Source organism: Astyanax mexicanus, chromosome 25 (assembly GCF_023375975.1).
Source record: "Astyanax mexicanus isolate ESR-SI-001 chromosome 25, AstMex3_surface, whole genome shotgun sequence".
NCBI lineage: Eukaryota > Metazoa > Chordata > Actinopteri > Characiformes > Acestrorhamphidae > Astyanax > Astyanax mexicanus.
Window position 1 is genome coordinate 10,069,237 of NC_064432.1, and position 22,197 is coordinate 10,091,433.

At 36.9% G+C, this 22,197-nt stretch overlaps 2 protein-coding genes across 2 annotated transcripts in view; both read left to right on the forward strand.

The window, feature by feature from the left end:
- The first annotated feature begins 3,629 nt into the window (after window positions 1-3,629).
- Window positions 3,630-14,201, forward strand: msmo1 (methylsterol monooxygenase 1). The gene is made up of 6 exons (XM_022681781.2): window positions 3,630-3,763; window positions 5,465-5,738; window positions 6,019-6,167; window positions 7,919-8,045; window positions 8,636-8,790; window positions 11,215-14,201. Exons 2-6 carry the CDS (start codon window positions 5,487-5,489, stop codon window positions 11,402-11,404), a joined length of 873 nt encoding a protein of 290 aa, XP_022537502.1. The 5' UTR covers window positions 3,630-3,763; window positions 5,465-5,486; the 3' UTR covers window positions 11,405-14,201.
- A 2,077-nt stretch (window positions 14,202-16,278) lies between these two features.
- The window catches only part of cpe (carboxypeptidase E), a 46,867-nt gene continuing 40,948 nt past the window's right edge, over window positions 16,279-22,197 (forward strand). Inside the window, exon 1 of the mRNA XM_022681782.2 lies at window positions 16,279-16,710. Within this exon, the coding sequence (XP_022537503.2) occupies window positions 16,431-16,710 (280 nt within the window). The 5' untranslated portion in view covers window positions 16,279-16,430. The remainder of the gene's footprint in view (window positions 16,711-22,197) is intronic.

The window sequence follows — 22,197 nt, forward strand, 5'->3', positions numbered from 1 at the left end:
TGAAATGTGAACGACTCTGTCCCTGAAACGCTGCCTCACATGCTCTCATTGATACCTGTATAAAAGTCGCCTTCTTAACAACAACAACAAAAAAACTCATATATTTGAGAGACGACTCGTAGCTTTATAAAGGGAAATGGAGGTTAGCAGCTCATATATGGAGCATCTTTTGTTTGAGTGGAGAATCAGGAAACAGCTGGTCTGAAGTTCATGCTCAGGTCGACGAGGAGAAAAAAGGTAAGGTGGTTTGCTTTTGCTGTTTTTTTCCAGCTATAGCTGCACAGCTGCACCAAGAGATGCAGTGTGGGTACGAGAGAGAAGCATGCAGCGCTAATGCTATTGCTAATGTGTAAAAGCTTGCGTAAAAAGACGCATGAGTTTGGATTCGATCGTTCACATTCATGTTGCATGTTCATGGATTGGATACGTATTCGTTTTAGAACCACATATGAAAGTGACTCAAATCTGATTTGAAAAAAATCGCATTTGGCACGTTCACACAGCCATGAAAAAAAATCAGATCTGAGCTACTTTGAGCAAAAAAACAGTGTTTCAAATATATATAAATTATAGAACAATATGTCAAAAACTGTGATGATGATGATGATGATATTGTTCAGAAAGTGCTGTTTTAAATTAACTTACCAAGCATTCATGGAGTCAATTTAATTTATTTAAACGTTTTCACAATTTTCTGTCAAACCAGAAAAAGCTGTCCCAATCACATTTCACAAAGTTAGATTTTGTATAAAAACAAGCAAATTGATTTATTTTCTGTTTGACCATTCATATACTAATAACCCAGATGTCTACTTGTGAGTTGGCTAAAAGTTCTGGCATACATTTTTTGTCCCAAAAATGAATGTCATATGGTGTGATGCCATATTTCTTTTTTTTTAAACGGGCAATGGTTTAGAGACCTTTAGGTAGTGGGGGTCCTCCTTCTTTCAGGAGGAAGATCAACAACTCAGAATTACACTGTATATCTAGCTCTCTTGTTTTAGTTCCATTTTGCATATTTGTCATATGAAGTGACCTATTTTACACTAAAATGCCCAAATAAAATATGTTGTTATTAGCATGGTTTTAGGATGTTAGCATAAAGCCACATTGCTTAAAGTCATGCTAAGTACTTAAAACATCATGTGGTGTGACATTCAGAATTAAAAAAAAAAAAATAATAATAAGATTTTGGTTATTTATCATAAACTCTTCAATGTGATAGACGAGTAATAGTGCCAGCAAAGGTTGCAAGAATTTTGGTACTTTTATAAAAAGGTATTCCCAAAATAATTTAAAGTATTATGAACGAATTTGATTAAACGTCTTGTATGTGTGTGCAGATCAGTGTTCTCAAATCTCACGCTTTTTCGAACTGTCCGATTCGAAAGTTCTGAAACACACGTCGGTGTGACTTATTTATTTATTTTTTTTTCAGCCAAATATGTCAACCACCCATATACAAAAAAAAAGATACAGTGGTGGAAAAACTTTTTTACATGTTTAACACTCTTAAATGTTTCAGATTATCAAGCAAATTCAAACATTTAAAAAAAAAAAATCCCTGTGTGCAAGTTTTTACCCCTAAACCTAATAGTTGTTTGTTCCATTTTTCAAGTGTTTGTGGTAACTTACAATGAGTTTGGGTCATTGTCCTGCTGCAGAACCCAAGTTCATTTTAGCTTGAGGTCACAAACCAATGACCGGATATTCTCGTTAAGGATTTTTTTGGTAGATGAAAGCAGAATTCATAGTTCCATTTATTACAGCAAGTCTTCCTGAAGGTCCTGAAGCAGCAAAACAGCCCCAGACCATCAAACTACCACCACCATGTTTTACTGTAGGTATGACTGTAGGTTCTTTTCCTGAAATGATGTGTTACTTTTACAACACGTAACGTGACACAGACCTTTCAAAATGTGCAACGTTTGTCTTGTCAGTCTACAGAGAATTTTCCCAAAAGTCTCGGGGATCATCGAGATGTTTTCTGGCAAAATTGAGAGACGAGACTTATTGTTCTTTTTGCTCAGCAGTGTTTTTTATCTTGGCACTGTGCCATGCAAGACATTTTCGCCCAGTCTCTTTCTTGTGGTGGAGTCATGTATGCTGACCTTAACTAAGGTAATTGAGACCTGCAGATCTTTAAATGTTATTGTGGGGACTTTTGTGAACTCCTGGATGAGTCGTCGCTGCGCTTTTGGGGTAATTTTGGTTGGACGGTCACTCCTGGGAAGGTTCACCACTGTTCCACGTTTTCACGTGTCAGGCAGGTTCTATTTAAGTGATTTCTTGATTGAGAACAGGTGTGGCAGTAAACCTGGGTGTGGCTAAAGAATTCATGAAGGGGAAAACACATTTTATATTATAACTGAAAGTGGCATGGTCAAAGGTATGACCACAGGGGAGCTGATATACAAAAAAGGAAAAATGAGTCCACTTAAAAATGTGTTTATTTGATTTTACCAAATTGTAAACCCCTGGAATATAATCAAGAGGAAGATGGATGATCACAAGCCATCAAACCAAGCTGAACTGCTTAATTTTTTAAAAAGCGGTGTGTAAGACTGGTGGAGGAGAACATGATGCCAAAATGCACAAAAACCGTGATTAAAAACCAGAATTATTCCACAAAATATTGATTTCTGAACTCTTAAAACTGTATGAATATGAACTTGTTTTCTTTGCATTATTTGAGGTCTGAAATCTTTGAATCTTTTATGTTATTTCAAATATTTATCATTTTCTGCAAATAAATGCTCTAAATGACAATATTTTTATGTGGAATTTGGGGGAAATGAATAAAACAATAATGTTCATTTTACTTAAACATAAACCTATAAATAGCAAAATCTGAGAAACTGATTCAGAAACTGAAGTAGTCTCTTCATTTTTTTCCAGAGCTGTATATTTTATTTACAAAAAATAAATTGATTTACCTCATTGGTTTTAGTAAGAAATACATAATTAATACAATTTCCAAATTTGCCAACTTAACCTGAACTTTAAATATATGATAGTGTATTATTTTTTGTTATATCAAATGCTTTGCATAATAATTCTACTTTAAATGTCAGGTGAATACACTTTGAGCTGTCAGACCCTAAATAATGCAAAGAAAACAAGTTCATATTCATAAAGTTTTAAGAGTTCAGAAATCAATATTTGGTGGAATAACCCTGGTTGGTTTTTAATCACAGTTTTTATGCATCTTGGCATCATGTTCTCCTCCACCAGTCTTACACACTGCTTTTGGATAACTTTATATAAATGTATTTAAGTTCACTATACTTAAAAATTATATTACATGAGCTTACTCACTTTTTTCACAGACTAATTCAGCAGGGGTTCCTGTATAGTTTTAAAATAGTCTTCAATAATAAAAAATACAATGTAAAAAAAATATATATATAATTAAAGACAGAAAACCCACGAAATGAGAAAAAGAGGGGTGTCCAAACTTTTGACTGCTCCCGCCTCTTCCTCTTTTTCTCTCTCTCTTTCTCTCTTCCTCTCTCTCTCTCTCTCTATGGCTCTGAACCACCCCACCGTCCGCTCCTTCACTCACCTCCGCTCCTCGCTCCTGATTGGCTGCCGCGGTTCTTTCTCCCGTCTCACTATCATCACTCCATCCCGCCAGCCAATCAGCGCGCCGCTGCCGCCCCGCTGCGTCACTCCGCCAGCGGCTCGGCCAATCGGCGCCGGCGGAGCCGCGGTACATTAGAGCGGCTGGAGCTCGCGCAGGTAGAAGACGTGCTTCTCACAGGTAAGAGTCTCTCGCTCTCCTTTTAGTAACGTTATTTACCTGTACTATACTATACTATACTATACTATACTATACTATACTATACTATACTATACTATACTAAACTATATATCTCTGGGTTATTAATATTACACTCCCCTAAACACAAACTGGGAGTAAACGGGTGTTTATACACAACAAATACATGATATGTTAGAACTGAGCTATGTCTGTACTTTACCTGTACTTTATCTGTACTTTACCTGTACTATAGCTCCACAGAAAGCTCTAAATTATTAATAATAAATTCCCCTAAGCACAGACTGGAAGTAAATGGGTGTTTATATATATATAAGATAAATGTTCTGTTAGAACTGAGCTATATCTGTACTTTACCTGTACTATAACGCTACAAAAAATATGAAATATTAATAATACACTCCTTTCCACACAAACTGAGAGTGAACAGTGTTTATATATAACAAATACATGTTCTGTTAGAACTGACCTATATCTGTACTTTACCTATACTATACTGTAATATATAGCTCCACAGAAAGCTCTGGGTTATTAATAATACACTCCCCTAAACACATTGTGGGAGTAAATGGGTGTTTCTATATAACAAATACATGATATGTTAGAACTGACCTATATCTGTACTTTATCTGCACTATAGCTCCACAGAAAGCTCTAAATTCTTAATAATAAACTCCCCTAAGCACAGACTGGAAGTAAATATGTGTTTATATATAATAAATACATGCTCTCCTAGAACTGAGCTATATCTGTATTTTGCTGTATTATACGGTACTACATCTCTACAGAAGGCTCTGAAATATTAATAATAATATCCCCTAAACGCAGTCTGGGAGTGAACATGTGTTTATAAGTACTAAATACTAAATGTTCTGTAGGACTGTACTGTACCTGTACTTTTACCTGTACTATAGCTCTACAAAAAAGCTCTGTAATATTAATAATAATCTACCCTATACACAGACCAGGAGTGAACTGGTGTTTATAAATTCTAAATACATGTTCTGTTAGAACTATGCTATATCTGTACTTTACCTGTACTATATCTCCACCCCATATTTACCCAAAGTTCTGGAGATCATCAAGATGTTTGTTGGAAAATGTGAGACGGGTCGTTGTGTTCTTCTGGTTTTGATCAGCTGTGTTTTTTTTTTCTTGGAATTCACCCATAGAGACCCTTTTTTACCCAGTCTCTTTCTTTTGGGACCTCCTGGATGAGTTGTTCATGCCCTTTTGGAGTAATTTCAGTAGACTGGTCACTCCTGGGCAGGTTCACCAGTGTTCCATTTGTGTTTTCTCCATTAGTGAATAATAATAGCTCTCACTGTGGTTCTCTGGAGTCCCAAAGTCTTAGAAATGACTTCGTATCCTTGTCCAGACTGATAGATGATCAATGACTTGTTTGTTTTCTCATCTGTTTTATCTGCTTCATATTGTCAGACAGGTTATATTTAAGTGATTTCTTGATTCTACAGGTCTGGTAGTAATCAGGCCTGGTTGTGGTTAGTAGTGAAATTAAACGCAGCTTTCCAAAAAGTGTGATTAATCACAGTTACTTTAAGTTGTTTATGTAATGGTTCTGTAAGAACACTAGATAGAACCACCGCCTTGTTAAAAGGGTGTATTGACAATGCTTCACTCAGTCGATAATTAATATTTGTTTGATTGTTTGTGTATTTGAAGGTGCCCCCACTGAGCCGCAGGTATGGAGGTGAACCAGACCGACATTCTGTCCTCGGCGTTCCTCGCCGTGGAGTACGTGGACTCTCTGCTGCCGGAGAACCCCCTGCAGATGCCGGTGAAATCGGCATGGAACTACATGCTGCAGAACTACACCAAGTTCCAGATCGCCACCTGGGGTTCCCTCATCGTCCACGAGCTGGTCTACTTTCTCTTCTGCCTGCCGGGCTTCCTGTTCCAGTTCATGCCGTTCATGCAGAAGTACAAGATTCAGCAGGTGGGTGACTGGCTGACCAATCAGAGGCTGGAACAGTGGAGACCAGGCCATAGTTAGGATTCTTTGAAGCAATAGTGAAAGATTAGTCGATAACCGTACAAGAAAAGAGCCAGAAGGTAACATAGACATGAGCGCACCCTGAAAGACTGGCATCCACCCTCTCCACCGCCCACAAATCTAACTGATTTCGTCAAGTCTAACTGATGGAGACAGAACTAGTTATTTTTAAGGTTGACAGATCGTTTCTTTACAGTTTTTTTATGTTGTGTTGTGTGTTCAGGATAAACCAGAGACGTGGGAGAAGCAGTGGAAGTGCTTTAAGATGCTCCTCTTTAATCACTTCTGCATCCAGCTGCCTATGATCTGCGGGACGTACTACTTCACCGAGTTCTTCGGCATCCCGTACGACTGGGAATCCATGCCCCGCTGGTGAGACAACACTGTTTATAATCCCACAACCTACATTACTACGGGCAACACTCCACAACATTACTACTAGCGGCCTCGTCCCAAATTGCTACCAGCCTTCCACATTACTACCAGCCTGGTCCCAACTTACTACTGGCCTCATCACGCATTAACACCAGCAGTCCCAACAGTACTACGGGAATTACCCAGCATTACCACCCTTGTCCCACATTACTACCAGCCTACAACCTGCATCATCCCAACAGCACTAAGGGCATTACCCAACATTACCACCGACACTACTACCACCCTCATCTCACATTATTCCCGGCCTTATCCCAACATTTCTAAAGGAATCATCCCAGCATTGCCCCACATTACTACATAATGTCCTAGAGTACTATGGGCATTATCCAACATTACCACACTCATCCCACATTACTGCCACCCTTGTCCACATTATTACCAGCCTCGTCCCAACATTACTGCGGACATCGTCTCAACATCACTAGCATCGTCCCACCATTGCCCCACATTATTATTGACCTTGTCCCACATTACTACCGGCCTCATCCTACATTACTATTGACCTTGTCCCACATTACTACCAGCCTCATCCCACATTACTATTGACCTTGTCCCACATTACTACCAGCCTTATCCCACATTACTACCAGCCTCATCCCACATTACTACCAGCCTCGTCCCAACATACTACAGGCATCATCGCAACATCACTAGCATTGTCCCACCATCGCCCCACATTACTATTGACCTTGTCCCACATTACTACCAGGCTTGTCCACATTACTACCGGCCTCATCCCACATTACTATTGACCTTGTCCCACATTACTACCAGCCTCATTCCACATTACTACCAGCCTCATTCCACATTACTACCAGCCTCATCCCACATTACTATTGACCTCATCCCACATTACTACCAGCCTCATCCCACATTACTACGAGAATCGTCTTAGCATTGTCCCACATTACTACAAAATGCCCAAGAGTACTATGGGCAGTATCCAACACTACCAGCCTCATCCCACATTACTACCACCCTCGTCCCACATTACTACCACCCTCGTCCAACATTACTACCACCCTCGTCCAACATTACTACCAGCCTTGTCCACATTATTACCAGCCTTGTCCCAACATTACTGCGAACATTGTCTCAACATTACTATGGGAATCGACCAAGCATGGCCTCACATTTCTACATAATGCCCTAGAGTACTACAGGCATTATTCAACATTACTACCCTCGTCTCACATTACCATCCTTGTCCCAACGGTACTACATTGTCCAACATTACCACTGACGTCCAATATGACTGCCAGCCTTGTTCCATTTTACTACTGCCTTGTCCCACTTTATCATCTGTAGCTCTAGTAAATGATTAACACGGGGACACTGTTGAAGAGTGAGCTTGTTCTTATGGTTTATCTAGTTTTATGGCTACTTTGGTACTTCCTGTATAAACCGACCTTGCTAGCAAACATCTAGATGCCAATATTCACCTATAAATACATGCCTGTACACTTTATTACCATGGTACTATGGTGCAAGTGAAATGATATGTTTAGGGTTTTTCCTTTTCAATGTAGTATTTGTTTGGTAATGCAAACGTTTGCCAAGAAGCAGGCTGCCTCAACTATGGCTAAACCTTTGTTTTGGAGTTATAATGATCTATAGCTCAGGTAAAGGTGCTAAAGATCTTCTTTGATGTTTGATTTTCTCACACGAATCCATCTGTTCCTCAGGCCGTATCTGTTGGCTCAGTGTTTCGGCTGTGCGGTGATCGAGGACACCTGGCACTACTTCCTCCACCGAGCCCTGCACCACCGCCGGGTCTACAAATACATCCACAAAGTCCACCACGACTTCACCGTGAGTTTCACAATCAAATCACAGTCACAGTTACATTGTAAACATACATTTCTAATAGATTAAGCGCAGGACTTTGACTTAGGTTCGTTGTCTTGTTGCATGACCCATGTTCTCTTGAGATCTCTTGAGCTCACAGACAGACGTCCTAACGTTCTTCTTAAGAATCTGCTGATATAATTCAGAATTCATTGTTTTATCAGTGATCAGCAAGCTCAAATCATGATACTACCACCACCATGTTTCGCAGATGGGATACGTTTATTATGCTGGAATGCAATTTTTTTTGTTAGCCTTTCTCTAAGCATAACACATCTTGTTTAAACCATATTAACCAGATATATTTTGGTCTGATTTGTACACAAAACACTCTTCTTGATTTGCCTTCTGACTTCCTCATTGCAGCCCTGATTTACATAACATTAGCCAATAGAATCAATTGTCTTGTCTTTTTGTTGGATAGAACTTACATTTGGTGCCTTTGTGACCTTGTCGACTGTTGGTCGACCACGTAGGCTAACAATAGCCTTAAATTTCCACCATTGGTACACTTTAATTTGTCTGACTGGGGATGTGTGTGTTTGTGTGTTCAGTCTCCGTTCGGGATGCAGGCGGAATACGCTCACCCCTTGGAGACGATAATTCTGGGGGCGGGGTTCTTCATCGGGATCATGGTGTTCTGTAATCACATGGCTCTGCTTTGGGCCTGGGTCACCTTCCGCCTGCTGGAGACCATCGACGTGCACAGGTACACACACAAACACACACATATATAAGTTTATTAAGGTAATAATGTTACTCACCAAGTATTTATTTTACTTTAATTGCCGTATTTTTTTCACTATAAGGTGCATCGGATTATATGGTGTGTTTTGTGCGACACTAGTAACTAGTAGTAGGAACAGGGGTGTCGCCATGTTTTAGAACAGCACTGCTGAGGTAAATTCATGAGTCAAATAGCACTGCTGAGGTAAGTTTATAATTAGAACAGCAATGCTGAGGTGCATCCACGATACAAATAGCACTGCTGAGGTACGTTTATGATTAGAATAGCACTGCTGAGGTAAATCCATGATTCAAACAGCACTGCCGAGGTAACCCCATGATTCAAACAGCACTGCCGAAGTAAATTCATGGTTAGAACAGCACTGCTGAGGTAAATCCATGATTCAAATAGCACTGCTGAGGTAAACGTCTGGTTAGAATAGCATTGCCAAGGTTAATTTATGATTAGACTAGCACTGCTGAGGTAAATTTATGAGTAGAACACTGCTGAGGTAAATTCATGGTTAAAACAGCACCGGTGAGGTAAATCCACGATTCAAATAGCACTGCTGAGGTAAACCCATGATTCAAATAGCACTGTTGAAGTATATTCATGGTTAGAACAGCACTGCTGAGGTAAATCCATGATTTAAATAGCACTGCTGAGGTAAATTTATGATAAGTAAGTAAACAAAACAGTAATTCCTTTAAAAAAAAACCATTTCATTCCTGAAAACTGTTTATTTGGGTGAGTAAAGTGCTTTCGTTTATTTACAGTAAGCTTGGATTCCCAAATTTCTCCAGGACTAAGGCTGAAGCATTAGCAATGCCATTCGATAGCGCTACATTGAGGAACCCTGAGTGTTCCAGTAAGTCAGGGCAATATTAGCTAGCGTTTTTTTCCCGCGTCACTTTTACGCCACAATTACAAATGTGGAATATGGAGCTACACTACCGTTTATTTCCTTTGTTTAAACTAAGTAACTCAGTACAGAACAATATTCTAATTAAAAATAAACAACAAAACTACTCTGAGATTTTAAAATACAATCACTTAATCACAGAATATTGTGGTGATTAATACAATACATTTTGTAAGCTATTGACACCACAAATATAAATATTATTTCATTTTACTGATTATTTTATTTAGATTTAAATACTCATTGTTAAAGACAAAGTGTGATTAATCTCGAATCTCGTTTGTTCTGGTAAAGTGATATGCATATAAATACATATTTATTATAAGAGTGTCCTGTAAAATTTGGTGTTGGCAGATCCCTTTTTCTAGGCAGTGATTGCAGCTGAACACCAGAGGGCACTCTTGTGATGTTTGTTATTTTTCATTTTATAGGTCATATACATGAAAGTAAATATTATCTGATAATTGATAATAAATAAGTGATCAAATTTCAAATTCATTCTTGGTGTTATTGGACTTTTGCCATAATTGTACAATTTTGTATGACACCATTCATCATTTTAGATTTCTTTTTATCTGTTTTTTGTTTTTGCTATTCCATCTGTTGGATTCTTGCTGTAGTTGAGGTTCCTGAGGGGGACTATAGATCTACTTCACTTTTTAAGGGGTAAAACATCATTTTTTAGGGACTAGAATTGCAAAAAAAATCATTTTTAACCTAAAACAAAACAGAATAAAAAAACAGAACGCCAAAGACCATCCCAAACCATTAAAGCACAATACATTTCCCACATATATGCTATTCTAATCATATATTTACCTCAGCACTGCAATTCTTATCATGGATTTACCTCAGCAGAGCTGATGTAATCATGAATTTATCTCAGCAGTGCAATTTGAATCATGGATTTACCTCAGCAGCGCTGTTCTAGTCAGAAATGTACCTCAGCACTGCTGTTATAACCATGAATTTAGCTCAGCAGAGCTGATTCAGTTATGACTTTATCTCAGCAGTGCTATTTGAATCATCGATTTACCACAGCAGTGTTGTTCTAGTCATGTATTTACCTCAGCAGTGCTATTCTAATCATAAATTTACCTTAGCAGTGCTATTTGAATCTTGGATTTACCTTAGCAGTGCTGTTCTAACCATGCATTTACATCAGTAGTGTTGTTCTAGTCAAAAATCTACCTCAGCAATGTTGTTTTAGTCATAAATTTACCTTAGCAATGCTATTATAACCATGAATTCACCTCAGCAATGATATTCTAATTATACATTTATCACAGCTATACTATTCTAATCATGTTTTTACCTCAGCAGTGCTATTTGAATCATGAATTTACCTCAGCATTGCTATTCTAATCATGGTTTTACTTCAGCAGTGCTATTTGAATCATGGATTTACCTCAGCAGAGCTATTCGAGTCAAGAATTTACCTCAGCAGTGCTATTTTGACCTCGTTTGTCTTTCTTCCCCCCCAGTGGGTACGATATCCCTCTGAACCCATTGCACCTGATCCCGTTCTACGCCGGCGCTCGCTTCCACGACTTCCACCACATGAACTTCGTGGGAAACTACGGCTCGACGTTCACTTGGTGGGATCGGCTCTTTAACACCGACTCCCAGTTCAACAGCTACACTGACAAACAGAACCTGAAGAAGGACCAGTAACACACCAGTGCAAACACACACACACACACATACTTGCTAATGTGTTTGAAACGGGACCAGGACTGAACAGGACTGTCAGTGTGTCAGGACCAGCATCCTGAACTTCACCCAGCGTGCCTTTTAAAGAAAAAGACAAACACTCACAATCAAGCTTACACTTACTGTACACTATATACAGCCATGGCCATAACTAACGGGACCCCATCACTTTTTTTTCTGAAATGGTTGGAATTACAAATCTACTTTAACTTACTGGGGACATGGTTTCAGTCCCTGTTCACTGTAACTGTATGAGGGTCCCTCCAGGTGCTCTAGTTTTCTCTCACCTCCCAAATATAGGGTAGTTTTCAAAGGCGCAACAAATTATAGGGCCCATTATGCGACAGTAGTAAGGAAAGGGGTGTTGCCATGTTTTAAGCTAAGTAAACAAAACCATAATTCTTAGTTAAGTCAAACAAGAACTGGATGTTAGTCTACACAGATTTCTCTTCTGAAAACTTTATTTGGGTGTGTAAAGCACTTCCGTTTATTTACAGTAACCTTGCATTTCCAGATTTTCACTAAGGCTGGGTGCATCAGCAATACCATTAGCATTAGTGGCTAACCGCAAGTGCTAGCCGCTGTAAGCACTAGTAACTGCTGCCCGACAGAGCTACACAGAGGAACCCTGAGTGTTCCGGTAAGCCAGGGCGATGTTACCTAGTGGTTTGTCCTATATAGCTTGTTTTAACATGGTAAACACAGACTGTAGGCCAATATACTCGTCTCTGAACGGCAAAAGCGGCTAATGCTAATGCTGTTCCAGCAGTGCTGGCCAGGGATAGCAGCAAGCTACATGGCAATATACTTGCCTCTGAATGACTTAGCTGAAAGAGCTAGGGTTTAGCACAGTTAGCGGCTAATGCTAATACTGCTCCAGCTTTGGTGCTGGAGAACTAAACTGAATCTCCTGTATAATGCTGTACTTCAGTGAAGTGGCTTTACTGCTCTTTATAACCTGACTGGTAAAATTTATACATAAGACACACCGAATTATAAGACGCACTGACGATTTTGGGGAAAATTAAAGGATTTATGGTGCGCCTTATAGTGCAAAAAATACGGTACTCATAGTATATGATTCAGTCATGCTTTACTGCCCCCTAGATGTGAGAGTGAGGTATCTGTGAGGTATCTATCCCTGTCTGTGCCTTAGTTTCAGGTAGGATTTGGACGAACCAGCACTACCATTTCTTTAGTTTTTTTCTTTTTTTTGTCATACTTAAATTTTTCGGTAAAAGATGTATCAGACGAAAAACAGTATTTGCCCCTAAACCAAATGACTTGGTTGCAACTGCAATCGATGCAATTATCATGATGTTTCTTTTGTGTTTGTTTGGTTTTTCTTTTGCCTCGGAACTCTTCCATGAATACCATACCATATTATTATTATTATTATTATTTTTATTATTATTATTATTATTGAATTCTTAACACTGACCTTAATTGAGGCGAGTGAGACCTGCAGTTCTTTAAATGTTGTTCTGGGTTTTTTTTGTATGTGACCTCCTGGATGAGTTGTTCATGCCCTTTTGGAGTAATTTCAGTCGGCCGGTCACTCCTGGGAAGGTTCACCAGTGTTCCATGTTTTCTCCGTTTGCTCTCACTGTGGTTCTCTGGAGTCCCAGAGCTTTAGAAATGACTTTATAACCTTTTCCAGACTGATGGATTTCACCTCTGTTGTTCTTTGAGATTTTTATCGGCTTCATGTTGTCAACACAGGTTCTATTTAAGTGATTTCTTGATTCTACAGGATTTAAAAATTTTCAGGATCAAAAATTGGTTTAATCACAGTTAATTTATGGGGACCCAGGTTGGTTTGGATAGATTTTTTTCGTTTAATCAACTGAATCTTCATTTTTAGTCAGGTTATCTTTGTCTGATATTAAAGTTTGAAAAATGTAAGTATGACCAAAAATGTATCATGGCTACGGTTGACTGGAGTCCTTAGTTAGGAAGGTCAGAACATCAGAATGCAGCTCTCAGATCAGTAGAAGCTAACAGTCAAACGTTTTAGCCGCGATGCTAACCGTTTGTTTGATATGATATATGAGTATGATGTTGGTACATTACTCTGCTCTTCCGTTTTTTTATTCGCCATTTCATTCGCCTCAAGGAAGACGATAAATAATCAGCGTTAATTTTACGTGTTATTTTATTTTTTTTGATTATTAATATTTAATTATTTCTTACCATTTTAGAAGATAAGTGCCTACCTATTTATGTATTGTTCCAATGGAAACAAAACTAAAACTTCTATAAACATGCGAGGGGTTCCGATACTTTTGGCCATGACTGTGCACTGCTGTGTGGTTGCTTTGCTGTATCGATACTTTAGTTGTATGACATAAACCAGGCTGTTGTGATCTGAAGGAGCTGCTAAGATGGCTTTTCCTTCAGTGTTAATAATCAATAATGCAGCTGTAAAAGCTCTAAAACTGTAATAATGACGTCATCATTCCCCAGAGCACTTTACTACATTTTCTTTGTATCAAAAGTTTTGCCTGTTTAAAGTTGTTGTATTGAAGATTTTCCTCTGAACTTCTGGACTTTCTGGAATATTGCTTGCAGATGCTGTAACTGCTGTAGAGAAATACATATATAATACATATATATATAATGTGTTAAAAGATTTTAATTTTTTAAGAAAACAAAATGTTTACTCTTTTTGAAGTGTGGCAGCATACGCGGTGTGTTATCTTTAGAATATATTAAATTGCATAACATCTGACTGAATAAACTGGCCAGAAATGTTGGACATTGTGTGTCCTGGTTGTCTCCTTAGTTTTTACACACATGTACAGTAGTTCCATCATATATTATTGATAATATAAAAAATAAATACATTAGGAGACCACTTCAGTTTCTGAATTAGTTTCTTTAATTTTTCTATTTATAGGTATATGTTTGAGTAAAGTGAAAATTGTTGTTTTATTCTATAAACTACAGACAACATTTCTTTCAAATTACTAATAAAAATATTTAAGTAATTACGAGCATTTATTTGCAGAAAATGAGAAATGACTGAAATAACAAAAAAAAAGATACAGAGCTTTCAAACCTCAAATAATGCAAAGAAAACAAGTTCATATTCATAAAGTTTTAAGAGTTCAAAAATCAATATTTGGTGGAATAACCCTGTTTTTTAAATCACAGTTTTTTCATGCATCTTGGCATCAGGTTCTCCTCCACCAGTCTTAAACACTGCTTTTGGATAACAGAGCTGTATAAATTCACACTATAGTACAGACAGTATATTGTTTAGTCTTATACTAAACTAAACACCAGGTGTTCCTCTTCATCATTCCCCCCTTTATTACTGGCTCCTCCCATCTCCCTATTCTCACCACTGCGCAAAATAACAGGTAACAGTGTGTCCCCACCCGTATTCCGCCACGCCCCGCCCTCCTGCACCGCGATTGGCTGGAGCACTCTAAGCAGCAGACTGCCGATTCTAGCGCAGGAGGCGGGGCTTGTCTGAATACGGGTGGGTTATACATTTCCTAACAGGTATCTCCCGCTGTCGTGACAAGACGTTCGATTTAGTTCACCGAACCGATTCTTGTGAACTGCGCTATTCAACGAATCGATTCAATGAACGATTCATTGATCACCACTTTCATATGTATTATGATTCGATTCAGATTCAAATCAGATATATTAAAAATATCAGATATTCATAACAAAAAAAACATGCATTGTTTTAATGTTACTGATTATTAATCATTATTATAAGACTATAATGTCTGCACAGAAATAATATTGTCCAAATTAATCACTTTTTATTCACTTTTTATTACCTGGCTGTAACAAACCACGTGGTATGATTTTATCATGTCTTTTCTGTTAATATTAATATTGTTTTATTATTAATATTATTGTTTCTGCCCTTATTGACCACACATATTTGCATTGCACTAGCAACACCTTAGTAACCACCTAAAAAAACACCAAAGCAACACCATAGCAACCACCAGGGATACCAGAGCATCCATCTAGCATCACCTTAGCGACCACCTAAAAACACATTAGCAACCATCAGTCAAGAAGGCTAAAGCAACTATAAAAATACCATAGTGACAGGTGGAAACATGGTGATTCCTGTCGGAAATACGTTTTCTAGTTGTAATCACTGTTTAGCAACCACCTTAGCAACACCTTAGCATTGACCAAGCAACCACATAGCTACATCACAGCAACAACTTACCAACACCTTGCCAACACCATAGCAACCATTTACCAACACAATAGCAACTTTTGTAATAATAATAATAATAATATATAAATTATTATTATTATTATTATTATTATTATGCTGTTCACATGTTTCACAATGTTTACTAATATTATTCGGGAAAAAAATGAGAGGGGTCCTAGCAACACCATAGCAACCACTTAGCAACACCTTAGCAGTGACCAAGCAAACACATGGCAACACCATAGCATCCATCTAGCAACTCCATAGCAACCAGTTATCGGTTCAAGAAGATCCGATTCAAAAATATAGATAGTAGTAGTAGTATTGCTTACAGTAAATGTTCACAACTCTGTTTATTCAGCCTTTAGAGAAATTACAGAGAAAAGACCCTGGCAATACTATAGCAACCACCTTAGCAGTGACCAAGCAACCATATGGCAACACCATAGCATCCATCTAGCAACCCCATAGCAACCAGTTAGCAGCAACCACTGCTGCACCATAGCAATCAGCTCTGCAGCTTACAGTGAACGCACACGACTCGGTTGAAAAAGATTCGATTCAAAAGTACCGATTCAGAAGAACGACTCCCCTGCATACGGGTACAGGGCTGAGAGGAGAGAGGGAGGAGGAGAGGGAGAGAGAGAGAGATACAGCAGCAGCAGGAGGAGGAGAGATAGAGGTAGAGAGGTAGAGAGAGTCGGTCCTCGGTCACGGAGCGGTCGGTGTTACTCAGCGAGCTGAGAGTCAGAGCGAGCCCGAGAGAGAGACGCTGATCTGCGGTCAGTCATGTCGGCGGCGGCGGTGTTGTTGAGCTGTGCGGCGGCGGCGGTGCTGCTGGTGGTCGCGGCCCCGGGCGGAGCGGCTGCGGCGGCGGCGGCGGAGAGGACCGGAGGTAGCGGCGGGATCTCCTTCGAGTACCACCGCTACGAGGAGCTGCGGAAGGCGCTGGTGGCCGTGTGGCTGCAGTGCCCGTCCATCAGCCGCATCTACACGGTGGGGGAGAGCAGCGAGGGCCGCGAGCTGCTGGTGCTGGAGATCAGCGACAACCCGGGGGTGCACGAGCCCGGTGAGGAAAAAAAAACCGTTAGGTTACCTTAGTAACCTCGTTCAGCCGCATGTATTCTTTTAAATCGAGGCTCAACCGTCGCCTGGTGATGGATACGAAAAAAAAACAACGTAACGGAAAATCATCGCGTTTAAACACGTCTTTTTATCGTTATATTTATCGTAGGGGGGTCGCGTTTCTGTTTGGTCAGGGATTTAAACGATTTTTTTTTGGAGGGGGGGGGTGTTCTTGCTCAGCTCCGTGACGTAATCACACGAACACGTACGTACGAACACGTACGAAGGCAAAATATTAAATGTTAAAAACCTATTTTTTTAGCGTAAATTAATTACGAATAAGCAACAGTAGGAAGAAATATGTAAATATGTCAGAATACGTTGAATAAACATTGAATAAAACACAATTAAAGTAATAGAGGACTAAAATAACACAAAAAAATGAAAAATAAATAAAAAGGTAAATGATGGAACTAAAATAAATAATAATAAAATGTTTAAATGATAAGAACAAGCAAACAGTATAAGATTTAATTAAGAAAAAAATAAAATAAATTCAGAATTAAAGGATAAAATCTAAAGCACTAAAACAAAGAGATAAATAATTACAATAATAAAGTATAAAAACACAATACAAAAAAATATAGGACTAAAATAACACCAAAATGATAAAAAAGGCAAATGATGGTACTTAAATAAATAATAAAAATAGGTTTTAGTTACAAAAACAAATAAATAATATAATATTTAATTAAGAACAAAAAAAATAAAATAACGGAATTAAAGGATAAAATCTAAAGCACTAAAACAAAGAGATAAATAATTACAATAATGAAATATAAAAACACAAATCAAAACAATATAGGACTAAAATAACACCAAAATGATAAAAAAAGAAAATGATGGAACTAAAATAAATAATAATAATGTTTTTAAAAAAGTATAAAAAATAAAAGGACGAACTAAATGAAATAATAATAAAAAGGTAAAAGGCCCAAAGTAAAACCAGCAATAAAACAAAAAAAGAATGAAATTAATAAAATGATAAAAAAAAAGTCTGAAAGGTAAAACATAAAATCAGATAAATAAAAAGACAAAATAAAAAGGTAAAATAAAAAAGAAAGCAGATTTTCACTAAAAACTCTAGAAACCTGACAGGTGATCCAGTCAATATAGCAGGTCTGATTAGTATTGTTATTTATAGAAATTGACATATGGCCAGAGATGTAGTATTTATAATGAGAAAACAACATGTAAACTACATTTGAATGCATATTTAACATTGGCATAAGTTAGTGTTCAAATTCTGACATTTAATAACATATCAGGTACCCTAATAGCAAAGAACATTAAATAAACGTTAATTTTCTTGGTTGCATAACATCTTATAATGTTGATTATGGGAAAAAACATCCTTAAAACAACCTTTATTTAACATTACCTCATTGGCATTAGTTAGTTTTGCAATTTCAACATTGAATCAATGTTTATTTAAAGGCTTTGAATCTTAGGGCTGATACATATTTAATGTAAGTAAAGTTTATTACAACTAAAATCAATGTTAAATTAGTATAAAATCAATGTAGAATCAATGTAAAATCAATGTGCACAAGTAAATGAATTCTGATGTTGGAGATATGAAAGTTTATTCAATATATTTTTACTTTCTGGGACAGAATATGAATGAGCTTATTTATAAAGAAAAATATAAAAAACATAAAGTGCTATAACTTTCTTTATTCTATTTTTTGGGTATTATAATGAAAGTAAAACAAAAAAAAAACATTTAAAAAACATTGTGCAAATTCTACAGATTATGAATAAGCTAAAATATGAAGAAATATGTAAAGGTTGCGTTACATTTTTTAATGTTGATGATGGAAAAAAACCTTAAAACAACCTTTAAACAGTCTTTATTCAACATTCCTTAATTGACATTAGTTAGTGTTGAAATTCTGACATTGAATCAATGTTCATATACATATAAACCCAGAAAGTTAAAATATATAACATAAGATCGATACACACAAATAAACATCAACATTGTTTCAATGCATTAAAGAAGGAAAAAATATTATTATTAAGTTTATTTAACCCTTATTTACTACCTAGTACAGCTTATGAATTAGCTTATTTAAAAAGAAAAAGAAAAAAAATATAAAATGCTATAACCAACGGCTAACTCAAAATTGTTTTAGTATACTTAGATACTTTATCACTTTATTGCTTATTTTTATTCTATTATTTTGGTTATTTTAGTAATAGAATATAAAAAAATAAACATTGATTTAACATACTTTTGCTATCGAGGTATCCTGATAGAAAGAAGGTTGAATAAACATTCATTGTTTGGTTGAATTACGCCTTTTTCAAACCTTAAAACCAACTTTATTTAGCATTACTTCATTGGCATTAGTTAATGTTGACATTTTGAACATTGAATCAACCTTTATTTAAATGTTTTGAATGACGTCAATACAAACAAGATATACAAATATTTAATGTAAGTAACGTTCATTACAATGTTGAATCAACGTAAAATTGAAGTTAGAAAACGACCATGTTTCAGTTCATTAAAATAAGAAAAATGAACATTTATTCAATGTCTGTTTGCTATCTGGGTACCCTTTGCGTTACATCTTTTAATGATGATGATGATGGAAAAACAACCTTCTGACATTGAATCAATGTTCATTTAACAGTTTTGAATGGTTGGGCTCAGCTCATATTTTAATACCAATCATACGTATAAAACGTTAACGTTGAATCAATGTTTAATCAGCGTGCACAAGATCAAGGTGCACAAATAAATCAGTTCTGATGTTGGAAATCGATGCATAAAAGAAGATAAAATATAAAACATTTGTTGAACACAATTTAGCTTTTGGGACAAATAAAAAATGTGTTTTTATATAAAGAAATATAAAAATATATATAAAATGTTATTAAGTATTATTTCAATGTTTAATTTTTGGGGTGACATCATGGCGCACGCATGTACACATAAAAAAATGATAACACTGGTAAAAGTATCGTAAAAATTTTAGTAAAAAAATTAGTAAAAAAATTAGCTAAGACGTTAACAAATATTTAAAAAATATTGTATGAAAAAAGCTAGAATTCGATAGGATTTTATTGTGGTGTCTTTTTTTTATTCTTTCTTGTATTAGTTTGGTTATTACTTTGGTGTGGTAATAGAATTATTATTTATAATTTTGTGTGACCTAAAGTCCCCTATACCCTATAATACGAATAATAATGATAACATTGGTAAAAGTGACATTCAAATTATAGCACAAACTAAACAGATTATGATTCAGCACACAAATATTGAGAACTATTAATTAATTAAGTAAGTAAGTAAGTAAAAATTAAGGTGTGTGTGTTTGTGTGTGTTTGTTTTAGCTAATTGTGGGGACCCTTGACTTACTGAAAATGACTGACGTTGTGGGGACCTGTGACTTTACGCTGACATTTTTTCTTCAAAACAGCTTCTTTCAATTTGCAAGCGAAATCTAGGCAATAAATGCTATGCTACGCAAACATAAGTCCCAACAAGGATACAAATATAAACAAGTCTGTGCGTGTGTGTAAGGAGGTATGCCAGTTCACCGAGGGCGCCATTTTGAGCTGTGCAGAGAGTGACTGTTTAAATTGAAGACACTGATTGTTATTTAGAAATGATAAACACAATTAATGCAATTAAATTCGCTATTTGAGGACACTTGGCTTTAATATCAGTGCTGTATTGTTGGTGTATTGCTGATATAAAGGGTTTTATTAGAGAAAAAGTATCAGGTTGAGCCTAAAATGTGAGAAATTGATGTCATATTTAGAGTACAGAACTGATGTGATTCGTTTGAACTGATTAATGTTGAGGATGGGTTGGATTATCATTGATGGAGGTGATGTCTGTTGCAGTATTTATTATGCATGAAATACTTAATACCCTGTGTGTGTGTCTGTGCGTTTGTGTGTGTGTGTGCTCTGACTTACGTTAGTACCCTGTTGGGTGCCTCTGGATGCCTGGATGTAAAACGAGATGCTTTATGGTTTTGGGCGTGATGGAAGCATAAAGGTTTTTTATCTTGATAGTTGGAAACACAGGTGCGCCACTGACTGACTGAAACCTTGACAACAGTCAGCCGTCCAATCCTATCTTAGCACTTCCAGCTTTTACTTCAACAATAAACAGAATAAAGAATGAAATAACATTGCTGTTCCTTTAAATGAGCTGGTCGGTGTCCTCTGCTGAGACGCAAAAAAGCGCTGCCCTGTTAAGGTACGAACTTGCCAAAGTCAGACCTCACCAGACTCTTAAAGTGAATGACGATTGGCACACTGATTATTAAATATCGATTATTAAACTTTGTCGACTACAAATTTTAATTGTCGACTAATCGTTATTTTGTAACAGTACTTTTGGGGACAGTTGCGCTTACTTACACAGTTTACACTTCTCTAAAGTGCCCAAAAACAACAGATTACACATTTACTTACTATACAGATCTAGAAAAAATAAGAGATCACTTCAGTTTCTGAATCAGTTTCTCTGATTTTGCTATTTATAGGTTTATGTTTGAGTAAAATGAACATTGTTGTTTTATTCTATAAACTACGGATGACATTTCTCCCAAATTCCAAATAAAATATTGTTTTTGCAGAAAATGAGAAATGGCTGAATTAACAAAATAAATAACAAAATTGAGGCAGAGCTTTCAGAGCGTTCAGATGCAAAGAAAACAAGTTTCAAGAGTTCAGAAATCAATATTTGGTGGAATAACCATGTTTTTTAATCACAGTTGTTTTTTCATGCATCTTGGCATCATGTTCTCCTCCTCCACCAGTCTTACACACTGCTTTTGGATAACTTTATGCTTTACTTTAATCCTGGTGCAAAAATTCAAGCAGTTCAGCTTGTGATCACCCATCTTCCTCTTGATTATATTTCAGAGGTTTACAATTTGGTAAAATCAAAGAAACTCATAATTCTCAATTAGTCCAGAGCTGTGTATCAGTAATTTCCATGTTTAAACAACATCTAGACATTAAAATGCCTTTTAAATCTCATATTCAGGTGTTTCTATCATTTTTAGAGATGAAGGACATGGCAGAAATAATTGCTGACTAATCGACTAATCGGAAAAATTATATATATATTAATCAACTACCAAAATAATCATATAATTATAGTTGCAGCCCTAGTCAAAATACCCTAATCAGGATTTTCTTTGTTTGTAAAGGGGAAGACTTTAGGCCTAAAGGGGAGACTGTTCCTTAAATAGCGCTATCGTTAATTCTCCTCGCTGTTCTACGTGTGTGTGTGTGTGTGTATGAGTGTGTGTGTAAGTGTGTGTGTGTGTGTGTGTAAGTGTGTGTGTTATACATAAGATATGAGTCTCTCACTGGAGCCTTTTATTGCTGCCAGATGAGTTTCCACTCCCACCCCCGCCCCGTTGCTATAGGCAACCAGTGGGTTCCCATGAATCCC

What these genes read in the sequence shown, in the direction of transcription:
- msmo1 (XM_022681781.2), top strand. Translation starts at nt 5,487, where the DNA reads ATGGAGGTGAACCAGACCGACATTCTGTCCTCGGCGTTCCTCGCCGTG. An exon ending in TGGGAATCCATGCCCCGCTG is followed by an intron (nt 6,168 to 7,918) that starts GTGAGACAACAC and finishes TCTGTTCCTCAG; the next exon opens with GCCGTATCTGTTGGCTCAGT. An exon ending in AAGTCCACCACGACTTCACC is followed by an intron (nt 8,046 to 8,635) that starts GTGAGTTTCACA and finishes TTGTGTGTTCAG; the next exon opens with TCTCCGTTCGGGATGCAGGC.